Source organism: Aethina tumida, chromosome 3 (genome assembly GCF_024364675.1).
Source record: "Aethina tumida isolate Nest 87 chromosome 3, icAetTumi1.1, whole genome shotgun sequence".
Lineage (NCBI taxonomy): Eukaryota > Metazoa > Arthropoda > Insecta > Coleoptera > Nitidulidae > Aethina > Aethina tumida.
Genome location: NC_065437.1, coordinates 4,967,167 through 4,983,245, shown reverse-complemented (window position 1 = coordinate 4,983,245; position 16,079 = coordinate 4,967,167). Strand labels below are relative to the sequence as shown.

General features: G+C 36.4%; 1 protein-coding gene across 1 annotated transcript in view; it reads left to right on the top strand.

Moving 5' to 3' along the window:
* Positions 1-16,079, top strand: part of LOC109597273 (homeotic protein antennapedia) — a 50,239-nt gene that overhangs the window by 20,648 nt on the left and 13,512 nt on the right. The window contains exon 2 of the mRNA XM_049965489.1: positions 14,222-15,150. Coding sequence (XP_049821446.1) covers positions 14,439-15,150 — 712 coding nt within the window. The 5' untranslated portion in view covers positions 14,222-14,438. The remainder of the gene's footprint in view (positions 1-14,221; positions 15,151-16,079) is intronic.

Sequence of the window (16,079 nt, the reverse complement as noted above, 5' to 3'; positions counted from 1 at the left end):
TGCAAAAATGGCGACAAAAAAGTGAGTATGTACATATATCCAGTCCAGAGTCGTAGCTGGAGGAAGGCCCGATTATCAGGCATGGCACACACATGAGTGGAGTGTTGCAGCATCAGCACGACGAGCGACCGGGAGGTGTAGCGTGGCGAGAGAGCGCTCCAAACTCGATAAAGTGCAGCCATAATTCACCGTCACTGTGACACCCTCACACCTTCACCACACATACCTACTTTCAACTCAACGCACATCGCCGTAATCATAAATTTCACCATTTAAAATTGCATACATTTCGCTGCACGAGTGCCACGTCTGTGTCTGCACTTCTAGTCCCGGAGATAATTAATATTCATCAGCGTGCTAAGGAGAAATTTGCACCGAATCTTGTTGTGAGATGCCGTTTTGCTGGACGGGAGCTCGAAAAGTTTTACACTTTTACGCTACACTCGTGCACTGTCTAACTGTTCCATAATTCCACTAGTTTCAATAACTTTCTTACAGTACTACTATAGATATTTTAAATCTAATTAAAAGTCTTATTAATTTAAAACAGATAATTTTGATTAAATTATATAGAATATAATGATTTTTATCAATTTATCTATTATTAATATTTGTCTAGTTTCACATACTCACCTACAATACGTCTTTGAAGTACTTAATGAGGGAAAGACTTTAAAAATCTTCATAAAATTAAAATGTTTTTTATTAATTTAATACATGTAAGTTTGATACTAGTTTAATTTAATGTAGTACCAGTAGTAAAATAAGAAAATTTTAATCAGTACTTAATGAGGAGGAAACACCCTGTTAAAACATGGTCTTAAAATTAAAATTTCTTCTTTTTATTTCATACAAATAAGATTGTGATAAGTAAGAATTTCCATGGACTTGGATGTACCGTACTTTTTTAAACCTCATTCAAATTCTACTAAAGGTTAAATTGCATGTAGTACCATTACATTAGAAAATAAGCAAATTTTAACTAGATCTAATAATATTTATATAGATGAATAGTTCTTATAACAGTACTTACGGAGGAGGAACACATTTGATATGAGACAAGAAAATTTTTTTTGAAATTAAAATTTCTTCTATTAATTTAAAACGGCTAATTTTGATAAGCGGTAATGTAAATTCTTAAGGAATTTTGACAAAATTTCCGTTGACTTGGATGTACCGTACTCTTTCAAACCTTATTCAAATTGTACTAAAGGTTAAACTGCATGTAGTACCATTACATTAGACAATAAACAAATTTTAACTAGATTAATAATATTTATCTAGTTGCCTAGATCTCTAACAGTACTTCCAGAGGAGAAACACACTGATATAAATCAGGAAAAATCTTTTTGAAATTAAAATTTCTTCTATTAATTTAAAAAGGGTAATTTTGATAAGCGGTAATGTAAATTCTTAAGGAATTTTGACAAAATTTACGTTGACTTGGATGTACCGTACTCTTTCAAACCTCATTCAAATTCTACTAAAGGTTAAACTGCATGTAGTACCATTACATTAGAAAATAAACAAATTTTAACTAGATTAGTAATATTTATCTAGTTGCCTAGATCTTCAAGAGTACTTCCAGAGGAGAAACACACTAATATAAGTCAGGAAGAATCTTTTTGAAATTAAAATTTCTTCTATTAATTTAAAACGGGTAATTTTGATAAGCGATAGTATAAATTCTTAAAGAATTTTGACAAAATTTCCATCGATTTGGATGTACCGTACTCTTTCAAACCTCATTTGAATTCTACTAGTGGTTCATTTGAATGTAGTACCATTACATTAGATAATAAGCAATTTTACGGCTAATTTTGATAAAAGTGACAATATAAACTTTTAAAGAATTTTTATAAAATTTGATGTACCGTATTGTTCCAAACCTTATTTGAAAACTACTAAATGTTCAATTGAATAAAAATAAGCAAATTTTAACCAGATTTAATAATATATATTTAGTTGCATATATCTCTTAGTAGTACTGTTATAAGGAAAGGAGAATCTTCTTAAAATTAAATTCTTTTCTATTAATTTAATAGGCCTAATTTTGATTAGATTGTCATAAGTCAGAATATAAACTTGAAATAAATTTTGACAAAATTTCCAATGACTTGGATGTACCGTACTGTTTTCCCAATTAACTTGATAACTACCAATGATTCCACTGAATGTCGTACCATTTAACATTAGAAATTACTTTAATTATATTCAATAAAATTTATCTAGTTGTATAATCTTTTAACAGTAGTTAATGATGAGGAAACACTATTTATTATATGATGCATTTAAATTACCTCTTACTAATTTAATAAATTTAATTTTATCTCAATGGTCTTCACTAAGAATATAAATTCTTAAAGAAGTTTGTTAAAGTTTCCATTGATTTGAAATGTACCAAATGGAAAATTTGTTTATCTTAGCCTTGATGGAATACAAATTCCAAACGTGATGCGGCAAAACATCATCAATGAACCCGATTTTTATAATGGTATCCGACGAATATTTTAGGCCTAAATTAAGCGCGACACTTTGTCATCATAATTTACAGCTTGGCTGTTTTACAATGTTGTCCGAAATGATGTTCCGTTAATCATAAAACTGGGAAATCGTACAAATGTTATTTACAAAAAAGTCTGATTTATATAAACGTAGGTACACAAACCATTCTATCATTATATCATCGGGTTGTATTCTAGTCATGTAGCGGCTGTTATTAATAGCTCAGTGACATCATTAGTGAATACTTAAAACAGACACAATATATTCGAAAAAATTCAGCTCTCACTTAACTATTCGCACGAGTGGTTTTCTACACTCAATTAGTGAAATATTAATATGGCGCTAAAATTTAATTGGCTGATAAAAACCTATAAATAGTCCAATTTGATTAATCTAAAGTTACATTGGGAGCAAAATATTAATTAGATGGTTGATTAGATAGTAGTGCTTTGTTTGGAAGTAGCAAAAACAACCTAATACATAATGAATATCCCCGATGCAATAATTCTTTTAAATCGATAGCCGGTCGTCGTTTTTTAGTTTCCGAGTTGGCGCCCGACGAAATAAAACACGAAATCTAAATTGCTTCAATTGTTTTAATCGCGTAGAATTTGATTCGTCTCATCCGGCCCACTAGATCCGAAATGGGAGAGAAAAAAAAAATAAAATAAAAAGAAACGAATTAGCGACGGACGCATCGCCGAAGCCGTGACTCTAATAGCAGCCATGTTGATGGATAGCAGCCATGATTGTTTTGAATTTTTCCTTTTCTCCCCCATCGGGGTTAAACTCCACCCCGTATTCAATCACTTCGGGTGGCCGACAACCCCTTTTGCCAGACCCCCACCCCGCTATCGTGCCGGCCCCGAAGATTAGCACCGTTCGTATGACTTCTGCCGCCATCTGTAGGTGCGACCAAGACATCTTGATCCCCCGGGCCTAATGGAATCTTTAACTAGTTAATTGATAGTTTTTGCACTTGTTGAAAGAGGGTACAAGGCTCGACGGCGGGAGCCCTTTTAATTCCTGGGCTCCAAAACCGGAGCCATAAATCCAAGTCTTCATGGAAAACATTAAAAAAGTTACGTGAACCACTAAAAATAATCTCGTAAAAGATCGCGATGAACTTTTAAACTTTGTTTCTGGGATTTCGAGGCGGGAAAGGCGAGAGACAAGAGGTCAAGCAGGTTCTGGTCTGACGAAATGTCACATTCACGACGATATATGATTGTACGTTGTTAAAATATCATTTCTAAGAAAAAGTAGTTCAAGGGGCGGCGGAACGATGAGTTATCGTCTCGAGGAACAGGTACAATACAAAGATACGAATCTCGGACTGGCTAGATCTCAGTTGCCGCAATTAACTTTCGCCGATGCCGAAAATAATATAATTACCGGGCAAATTAGTGGCTGTTTGCATGAATTTACATAATTTAATTTTGGCCGCTAATGAGTGGAATTTGGATGAATTCGCTGCATCGGTCATTAATAATAATGACGAAAAATTGCAGATTCAATTTAAAAGCCATTATAATATTTATCACTTTTAAAGGTGGCACCAGCTCTTCCCTCTGAAGATATGTGCATCCAATCAATTGATGTGACATATTTTAGTTAATGAAGAAGTCCACTGTGGACTTGTATATAGAGGATATTCAAGAAGTTAATGATAATTAAGCTTAATTATTGGATTCAATCAATGATGTTGACACCAACTCTTCGGTAGCAGGTTTCTTACAGGACGTGGCACATACAATCATTAAGATATTTTTATAGGAATGATCTTCTGAAGACATATTCATCTAATCAATTGATGTGATATATTTGAACTAATGAAGAAATCCACTGTGGACTGACTTGTATATAGATGATATTCAAGGACTTAATGATAATTAAGTTTAATTATTGAGAAAACCACAACATATCGATTAAGAACCTTCTATTGATACCTTCATCAATGATGTAAGTTGTGCTGTCAACTTAAGGATATACGAAGAATTCAAAATATCATTAGTTATTGAGAAGAACAAAATAAATCTATTAAGAAGCTCCTTCTGACTCCATTCAACCAAGGATGTTGACACCAGCTCTTCAGTAGAAGGTTTCTTAAGGACGTGATACATTCAATCATTGAGATATTTGTATAGGAATGACCTTCTGAAAACATATTCATCTAATCAATTGATGTGATATATTTGAGCTAATGAAGAAGTCCACTGTGGACTGACTTGTATATAGATGATATTCAAGGACTTAATGATAATTAAGTTTAATTATTGAGAAAACCACAACATATCTATTAAGAACCTTCTCTTGATACCTTTATCGGTGATGTAAGTTGTGCTATCAACTTGAGGATATACGAAGGATTCAAAATATCATTAGTTATTGAAAAGAACAAAGTAAATCTATTAAGAAGCTTCTTCTGACTCCACTCAATCAAGGATGTTGACACCAGCTTTTCAGTAGAAGGTTTCTTAAAGACGTAACACATTCAATCATTGAGATATTTATATAGGAAGGTCCTTTTGAAGACAAGTTATCCAATCAATTGATGTGACATATTTATGTTAATGAAGAAGTCCACTGTGGACTTGTATATGGATGATATTTAAGAAATTAATGATAATTAAGTTTAATTACTGAGAAAACCAAAGCATATCTATTAAGAACTTTCTATTGATTTATTCATCAATGAGGTTTCAAAATATTATTAGTTATTTAGAAGAACAAAGTAAATCTATTAAGAAGGTTCTTCTGACTCTAATCAATCAATGATATTGATATCAGCTCTTCGGTTGTTACGGTTTCTTAAAGGACGTGACAAATTCATTCAATCATAGAGATATTTGTATAGGAAGAAGCTTCTGAAGACAACATGTCATCCAATCAATTGATGTGACATATTTGTGTTAATAAAAAAGTCCACTTAGGACTTTATTTAGATGGTATTCAAGGAATGAATGATAATTAAGGTTAATTATTGAGGAAACTAAAGTATATCTATCAAGAACTTTCTATTGATACCTTCATCAATGAGTTGAGCTGTCAACATGAAGGATTCAAATTACCTATTGAGAAGAACAAAGTAAATCTATTAAGAAGCTTCTGATTCCATTCAATCAATGATGTGGGTTGAAATATTTGCTTCAAAGAAGGAGTCCACTGTGGACTTATATATTGAGTATTTACAAAGAGTTCCAAATATCATTAATTTTAATTATTGAGAAAAACAAGGCCATCTATTAATAACTTTCTTTTCCCATGTTCATCAATGATGTATGCTCTGGTGTCAACTTGAGGATATACAAAGAATTCAAAATACCATAAATTAGTGACAATAGCCAATAGGAAACTTTTTTTGGTGCCATTTAATCAATGATGTAGATTCAAATATTTACATCACTGAAGAAGTCCACTAAAAGCTTGAGCAACTGATGTCAATTTGAGGTCTTACAAAGAGTTCAAAGTGCCATTAAGTTTGTTTATTGAGAATTACAATGTATATCCATTAAGGTCCTTCTACATACGTTCCTTCATTCAATGATAGGTTGAGATATTTGAATGAAGGGGTACACCATAGGCAGATATATAGAAGTACTTATGTCATTAAAGACTTTCTTCATTTAATCTATTATTATTACTTTTGAACATAAACCCAGTGGAAGGATTTTTCTTATATTTTGAATTAATTTAATATAATTTTTGTGTGAAAGGTTAGTCACATTGGTTTATCAGCAAAATGGATTTTATACCTTGGCCAATACAATCTTTAGAACTATCACAGGATGTAATTGAGTGCCGCTTTCGATAATCACACATGCAAACACGTATGACAATGCATCCGGCTGGAACAAACGATCGAATACTTTGGAATAATTTGGCGTATGTCCATGGATTTATGTGGCTCGTTTATGTGATTGAGATAGTAACAAATGAATGAATGAAGAGAAGTAGCGTTGCGGAGGCACGATGGGAATTTGTCGTTTGATAGTGGCATTAAGGTTGGAACAATGCGACGGACCGTTGTAATCTGACGTGGAATGGACAAGCTATTGCACCTATCGTAGCGGTTTGATAGTGTCTCCGTGATTTACCGCTTTGCATATCAAGGGACCACTGAAAAGCCAATTGAAATCGGGCGGCGGAGTAATCGCACATGATGAAAACAATTCATCAACGCGGATGGGGAATCGATAGCTGCCAGCCATGGGGGTGGACTGCATGAAAATGCTAACCGAATATCGCCCGCAACGACAAAAGGACCAAAAACACCTCTCACAGTGCACCACCAACTCCTTTTTGACTTCCACATTTTGATGTGCCTGTTACCCAATAAATTCCCATCACTGTGCGTCGGGGTACTTTATGAAAACGGTCGGCGTTCGAACGACAAAAGGCTCGATCGACGGACCCCTTCGTTCCGCGAGAGGAATTTTAATCGAGCTAAAACAATCTGCGTCCAACTTTAGGCCGGATGGAGATAAATCCTATTTCGGTACACTTCTACCCGAACTTCCGTATACTCGATCACTATACCGATTAAATAGAACTGCACAAAGTGTCGGCACCATGTTTAATTTATGATTTTGCGACCTACACCGGCCCCAAACGACACGGTCGGCTTTTATATACATGCATGTGTACATATTTGTTTTTTTTTTTTTACTGAATTATTGCGGATGGAATGCATCACCCGATAGTTGACAATCTCTTTTATCTACAACTCGTAAATCCTACTATTGTTGCTGTTGCAGCGTCAAAAATTATATAACCATTGATCATTTTTTGATAAACAAACGCCGACGACCAGAAAATACACTTAGCAATTCGAAAAAATCAAACTCCAATTTAATTTAATTTATTTAAAAATGGCGAATGCGCAGGAAAAGTTATTGATTGTATCTTAATCATTTTTTGTTCATTTTTCTAGTGTCTGTTAATTAGAACAAACTTCACAATTTTTACTATTAAATAAATAATTTTTAACATTAATTTTTATAAGTTAAGTCCAATTTTCTGTTATGACTTTTTTGATTATTTCTTTCTACATTTAAAAATAATTAAACTTGAGGAAACCATTTAATACGGGTTAATTAATTAAGCTTAATAATAATAATAATAATAATAATAATGAGTAATTCTTATAAGATTTGTTGTGAGAGTTGTCTTCGGTTTACTTTACAGGTAACTGCACCGCCCCATAAATTTTACAGGTGCCCCGTAAGACCCCATTAAAACGCGTTTCGTCCAGTTAACTGTTTTACCGGCGACGATACATGTTACGATCTTTAAAAAACTTCGACCTCCAGCCGATAGAGGCCCATCGATACGGGGCGCTATTTTTAAAACGGGCCCCGTAAATCAAACCGAAGTCGACCGGTCATAGCACGGGTTTTTGAGGACCAACAAGACAACGTGCAATGGTAAAATAAGAAGCTACGTGCCCATTAATCAGGGCGATTTGTTATTTTCGGTGTAATGGATTGTTCTCGTGATTATTTAGATCGTTAATTCGCTGAGACAAAATAAACGCGGTGTTAACTCTTGTTTACTACACATCCTGTGGTACCGCCAAAGATTTATATTTAAACAGTTACGCCTATAAATAACCTCTCTATTAATGTCCTGTCGTTTACTTTATGACTTCATGACATTGATTTTAATAAATCATTAATTATTAACCCAAAAAAGACTTAATTATTCGTCTGGAAATCATGTAGTAATGGGTCCGGTGTTTAGTATGGAATGGTAGTGTGAGAAATCCAAACGATAAATCAATACCTACCCGAACAAACACTCATACGGTTATCGCATGCTTTTCATTTTTAACATAACAGTTAAATGATAAATTTATTTAGACGATTTATAGCTATTTTATAAATAATTTATTTTAATTTGCGAATAAAAGCTTATTAAAATTGCACAACAATGCATAATAATTTACTGGGACGCATAAATTTTATCGCCGTCGTCCGTTTATAATCCGAAATCGATGGAATTTCTATATTTTCGCTGTTCAAACATTTTTTTTTCCAGTCGCGAATTGTCATGATATATGATAAATTAAACAATATGCCCGGATTTGTTTACTTTACGAGCCATTTTTAATTGTCAGTTGCAAAAATTATTTGTTGTTGCAATGACAAATGAAATGGATTCATCGGCGTTTTAGAAAATCGTTATTCATTTCCACAAAATGTGCCCATTCTTATAGTTATATCACCGGATGTGTCTATTAAATTATCAACATCCTTTGTGATAAGGTAAATTTCCCATTATCTTCGACTTACTACAACACAGGTGCGGGTGGGGTGGCTGCAAATATTAACAACAGCACTAGTTGTACGTGTGTGCATCCCTCACATCCAACGTTGATAATTGGGTTGATGTTTAAATGAGATTTCCATGTAAATGGCAACGGTGGTAGGGGCGCAACTTTTAATTTAATCAAATAACTTGACACTCAGGGGTGTTTTTGGATGAAATGGCGGTGGCGGGGTGTACTTTCGTTAGTCGGATGGCGGTTTCGGGGCCCACGCAGCGGGCCAATTAATATTCACAACCCTTAACGGTGCCGGCCCCTGTTTCGTCTCGTGCGGCACACTGGAATCTATATATGAATTATTCAAAATTCTAAACAGACATCTTTATTTGGCCAAGGATTTTAATCAAGGGAATCGCTTTCGGAATGGAATTATTCCGATTTTAGATGCCATGATTTGAATAGCTGAATAAGTTATCTAATGGGCAAAGTATAAGGGGTGAAATAAATTATGGGCGTGGGCGAAAACAATGGAAAAAACAATATTAGTGTTTCGTTCAAAATTTGCATGAGGAAATGGAGAATTATCAGTCCATTTACAAACGTTAACAGTTGCCAATAGGTTAAGCATCCTGTTTTCGAATAAACACCATTTGTTTTGGCGTCATACGATACTTTTAAGCCAGTTGACTCTTGATTTATGTCTTCGGCCAACGGATTTTCAGCAAGGCGACGATCGATTCTAATGGTTAACCAATAAGTGGTGGCTAGCTACTTTTATTGATACATTCCCTCATAAAATTCTTCTATTAATGGCGTGTCATTAGAATTTATTGATTCTACAATCTGTTTGTGATAACTGAGCACCTTTAGTTAAGGTCTTATTCTAATTCTAAGTAGCTGATTCTTGATTTATATCTTCGACAACCTGATTTTCAGCAAGGCGAACATCGATATTAATGGATAGCCATCATCTCTTCATGAAATTCTTCTATTAATATAACATTAGGAATTATTGATTCTATAAACTCTTTGTGAAAACTGATATTCTTCAGTTAAGGTCTTAATCCTAAGAAAAAATAAATTATGTTGATTCTTGATTTATATCTTTGGCCATCGGATTTTCAGCCAGGAAACGATGGAAGATAATGGTCAGCCAATATTTGGTGGCCAGCAACTTTTATTGATATGTTCCTTCATGAAATTCTTCTATTAATGACATTAGGAATTATTCATTCTACAGTCTCTTTGTGAAGACTGAGTTCCTTCAGTTAAAGTCTTAATTTTAAGAAGTAGCTGCCTTAGACAAAATAAGTTGACTCTTGATTTATATCTTTGGCCATCGGATTTTTAGGCAGGAGACGATGGATGATAATGGCTAGCCAATAATTGGTGGCCAACAACTTTTATTCATATGTTCCTTCATGAAATTCTTCTATTAATGTCATTAGGAATTATTGATTCCACAGTCTCTTTGTGAAGACTGAGTTCCTTCAGTTAAAGTCTTAATTTTAAGAAGTAGCTGCCTTAGACAAAATAAGTTGACTCTTGATTTATATCTTTGGCCATCGGATTTTTAGGCAGGAGACGATGGATGATAATGGCTAGCCAATAATTGGTGGCCAACAACTTTTATTGATATGTTCCTTCATGAAATTCTTCTATTAATGTCATTAGGAATTATTGATTCCACAGTCTCTTTGTGAAGGCTGAGTTCCTTCAGTTAAGGTCTTAATTTTAAGAAGTAGCTGCCTTAGACAAAATAAGTTGACTCTTGATTTATATCTTTGGCCATCGGATTTTTAGGCAGAAGACGATGGATGATAATGGCTAGCCAATAATTGGTGGCCAACAACTTTTATTGATATGTTCCTTCATGAAATTCTTCTATTAATGTCATTAGGAATTATTGATTCCACAGTCTCTTTGTGAAGGCTGAGTTCCTTCAGTTAAGGTCTTAATTTTAAGAAGTAGCTGCCTTAGACAAAATAAGTTGACTCTTGATTTATATCTTTGGCCACCGGATTTTCAGCCAGGAATCGATGGATGATAATGGTTAACCAATAATTGGTGGCCAGCAACTTTTATTCATATGTTCCTTCATGATATTCTTCTATTAATGACATTAGGAATTATTGATTCTACAGTCTCCTTGTGAAGACTGAGTTCCTTCAGCTATTTCTTAAGAAGTAGTTGTCTTAGACAAAGTAAATTATGTTGATTTTTGTCTTTAGCCATCAAATTTTCAATCAGGAGACGATCGATGCTAATAGCTACTCAATAATTGGTGACTAGAAACATTTATTGATACATTTCTTCATGAAATTCTTCTGCTAATGGCATTAAGAACTTGAATCCAATGTGGTAATAGAAAAAATAAAAGTTGTGAAGTGTTGCTTCTTCGGCTCGTGTGTCAAACTTTCTGCTCGTGCACCATGTTCGAAACTAGTTGGGGAACACAGAAATTTTTCATAAAACAAGGTTGTCCGCGACACGAGAACGAGGATTCCATCCATCGATTTTTGAGGTCGTTGCTTTCTTTTCTTTTGCGAGAAACTAATGGCCGCGTTCCCTTCTAATATTGAATAATTGAACCTAGAAAGGCAACAAGAGCGGGTTTTTTTCCTCCCGTACGTGGCCATCCCGGTGCGGCGGTGATGGGCGAGTGTGGCGTGATTTGTCAAGTGGCTCCGACACACATGTAATTCGTTAACCGCGGCCAGCCGACGTGACGCCACCATCCCGGTTGCCTTTGACTTTTTGCAAAACCGCCGCATTTTTTGCCCGCACAGACATGTTTTGATGTACTCGCCGCTTTTGTTTTTTAATGTCGCAGATTTATGGGTCGGTACGCGGGCGAAGAGAAAATGCTTTTGGATGTGCAAATGAGATTTCCAGCCGTTGTTCGGCCGCCCCACCTTTTGCGCCTTTTTGCCCGGACTCGGTACGCGGTCATTTTCAGCGGGCAAACGAAAATATTATTCATACACGTACCACTGTCATTCTTATTAATTAGTTTTTGTGTGCTCTTCATTATTGTGGGCCACGTTGGATTTAATGGGAATTGCTCCTCGGTCGCAGCAAAAAACATTAATTTATCACCTACAGATGTAAAAAGCACGCTTTTATTAAAAATACTGATGTACGTACAAAAAACTACCGGTTTTCTGGCTTCCATTGTAATTATCACATGGAAACCTATTACCCAACCCGTTTTTTCCTACAATCTCTCTCCGGTGCATTTACATGTGATGCGTCTATATACGGAATCCTGTCTCTTGTAAGGAATTTCTTCTTTGTGTGCCGTTACCTTCCTAGAATGGATCTCGTTTAGATCGGGCCGACCGGTCCGGTCGTACGAAGCCAGAAACGACTTCTGACCCGACCCCATTAAACCGTGCACCGTCTCCGCAACGCCAAAATATGTACACCTAGTTAACGTATACACATAACCACTTTGTTTTCTCCATAAACTTGATACACGTGTTCTGGACATGTCACGTATGTCAACTGGTTTTTTTCTTCTTTTGGTTTTTGATGGCTGAGTCACCGCGTTCTTGGTTTTTATTGCCCGTAGGATGAATTATGGCCGCTTGTTTATTACATTTACACATTTTCCTCCGTTTTGAGGTTTACCAGGAACAGTCTAGACGTGATTTAATCCACGAAAATGTGAGTGGGCAACTTAACAAAGATGTTAAGAAGCTTACTTAGACCCACAGTCTCATCACCTTATCCTTATCTTCGCTTTTTCTGATGTCAGGTTATCAATCTGACTCATATGTTACTACTGGGAATCGAGTATCACTTCAAAATGACTCGGGCCAAAGTTCAGATTAATAAATTAAATTTCAAAGCAGTCCTTATCTTCGACAGAAACGTCTTGTTTACTAACGTGATCGACTTATCACATAATCTCCTACATAACTTAGCTCCACAAGACATTTTTATTTCGCAACCATAAATAATACATACATAAGCCCATTGTGGCTAATTTTTTTTTGTTGTTGTAAATTGCACGCAATCAGCAAGTCCAAGGCGGAATTTGTGGCGGGCTAATTACGGCTAATTAGAATATTTGTTTGTTACCACCATTATTTCGGAATTCCTCAGATGTTCACTCTTCGGTACGGGACAGGAAAACGCACCGCACGTTACAAAAGCAATACGCTGTGACGGAAATTGCGTTATAATAACCAATTACTTCGGGTTTAATTAATTTAATTTGTTGCAATTATGTGCAGTCCAAAAAAAAACGTTGATGGGTTGTAAAATTGTTTAAAGTAATTTATGTCGGGTGTGAGTAATCGGTTAACAGTTAACGGTGTGGTAATTTAGTACTTCCTCACTTTGGTACCACCAATGATAGGGGTAGGTCTTGATGCACATGCACTTGAGGTATTATTTAAGGTCAAACTTTAAGTTGTTGTAACGTCTGACATTGAAGACGCAGCAGTAATTGCAAACGAATAGAAAAAAGTGGACATGTTGAGGACATGATACATCATGGGACACGACGCTTGTTTCAATAAACAAGTGGTATTTTTATTGTGTTCTACGAAAAGTTCACACATTCACATGGCCATTATGTTGATATAAAACAAGAAATTTTAATATTATTTATGTAACCACTTGCAAAAAATACAAGGTAATAAAAGTCGACAATTTTGCAACTGCTTATTGCTTTTTATTTTGCCACGTACATTCTTTATAAATATAACAAGGGTAATGTTACAAAGTGGCCCGAAAAAAATTAGGTGTCAACAAAAAGCAGTCGCCATTAATTCTTGGGAGTCAAATTAATTCATTTACTACAGAAATTATATTTAGATCAAAGTAGAGAAGAATTTTTATTTTAGATTTCTGTCTATAAAGTGTGGCTGGTTTTTAGTATAATTCACAAAACCGTATCAAAAATGTTTTATTGCTTCAGTGCTGTGCACCATTTCCAACAAGGTAAAAGCTACGAAAGCTCATCATTTTAACTACTGTTAACGTATTTGTGATACTTCAAAAACTAAAAATAAGTTATTAGGTGTAACACAAAGATGGATTTGTTTGAAACCTAAACTTGATAAATGAGGTCTATATGTGTGTTCCTCTTGTTAGTGCCCAAGACCCATTTCCGAATCAAAAGACCCAAAATTCCTGGGATTGGTTCCTTAATTTAGGAAATGCCATGGTTAACTGGATGCAAGTGTGTCATTTCGCGGACACATGTTTATATGAAGCGTGTAACTTAAATTGACTATTAGACTAAAGTTTTACATATGTTAGTCATTTCTGTTTAGAGGCTTTACTTATGTGTGTACATATCGGAGCTCATTTGCTTGTTGGGTTTCAATGAATATTGTTGCAACAGAGCTAGTTAACTGGCGTCCAGCCGAAATGAACCTAATTCGGCTTAATTGGTGGTCCACGCAGAATGTTGACAATAGTTTTTTGTTTCAGGATCATATGATTCCTCTTATTTTACGTTGGATGGAAAAGCAATCGACTTCGGCCTGACTGCGGAACAATTCACTTCAGCCAAGTGACGGAATTTAGTGTGTACTGTGCCCAGGTGATCAGATGTTAGAATGCGTCTGTAGTTAAAAGTGTTCATTTCGTGTAAAACTCAGTGTAGGAATTGCTGCTGTGATCTAAACCCAAGAATAAAGTAATTAGCATGAGTTCATACTTCGCGAATTATATGCCGGACATGCGAAATGGTGGTGTAGTGTCAGCGGAACACCATCAGCAGCACTATGGAGCGGCCGTGCAAGTGCCACAAGGCGGCGGAGCCGTCCAAACGGACCCAAACCCCTGCGCCGGAGACCCATCCGTGGTGGGCCTGCGACAGGGCGTACCCCCGCACCACTATGGTGGTCCCCCGGCTGCAGGCCAGCCGCCCCAGGGCATGGCCCCTTACCCCCGATTCCCCCCCTACGACCGCATGGACATCAGAAACGCCGGCTACTACGGCGCCCAACAACCCCAAATGGAGGGCCAGGGCTACCGGCCCGACAGCCCCAACAGCATGCACATGGGCGGCACCGCCCCCAACGGACACCAAACACCCGTCGTGTACGCCAGCTGCAAGCTGCAGGCGGCGGCGGTGACGCAGAACGGGGTTTTGGGACCGACCGGCAGTCCGCCCCTCGACTCCCAGACCATGAACAACCACCACATGGGGCACCACATGCAGGAGCAACATCCCCAGCACCAGCAGCAGCACCACCAGCAAATGATGTACGGCGGCCAGCACAACAACATGCATCAGCAGGCTGCGCCGCATCAGCAACCTCCCCTGCAGCAGCAGCCGCAAGGCCAACAACCTCCAAACAACAACGCCTCGGCGTTACCTAGTCCGCTCTATCCTTGGATGAGAAGTCAATTTGGTAAGTCTGAGGCACGAACGAATAAATTAATTACCTCGCCGTGGTACAATGTTCACGATTTTCTTACTTATCTCATTTACCTCGCCGTTTAATTACACCTAATCGAATTACCATAAACTAACTACTGAATTAGATTAAGATACTAAAGCCAAAAAGAGTCATTATCCTCTTTGACATCCCACTATCGTTAGATAAATAACAACGCATTAACCAGAGTAGTTCGTAGACGTCATGACTGTTGTTCGGCGTATTTTTTAGTTATGCAAATGCGTCACGGCCGTAGGTAACAATTACATAATGCAAACGAAATTTTTCTCGAAAAGGTGTTCCGACCTTGCCGCCTTTATAAAAGTCGACATTTATTTGGATTTATGGGTTTTCTGCAGAAAATCTGATTCAATTTTACATAATGTCTCAATTCCCGTACCCCGGGGGGTGGTCCCTAAAATATTTCTGTTGGTTTTTGATGTATTGTCTGTCGTTTTAGTTGTAATGAGGGTTATTAATTGGGTGAAGACGTTGCCGTGCCCTGGCAATGGTTGTATGACTTACTGAGTCACAATTACATTAGTAGGATGGTAAAATAAAAAAGATGCAAATTGCAGAACAATTTAAAACTGTTATCTTGGCAGGTGGCCTCAAAGTGACAAGCTAAAGCACTGGTAATAAAATGTCCTGTGGTTTTATGGCGGCATTATCCCTGGTTGCACAAATTTTGAGCCCCAAACTTAATTTGTAAGTTACTTTAGTGGAGTTTCATTGAATTTTAAACAGTATAAACTAAATAAAATTGTCGTGTAAAGTTGCCGGTCATAAATTTGATCAGCCGTGGTCATACGAGTGCTGAGGGAATGAAAAGATAATAAAATAAACAATCGAGAGTGCGTCGTCGCTTAACCTAATAATAATTACCCCATGAAAAGGGTTAA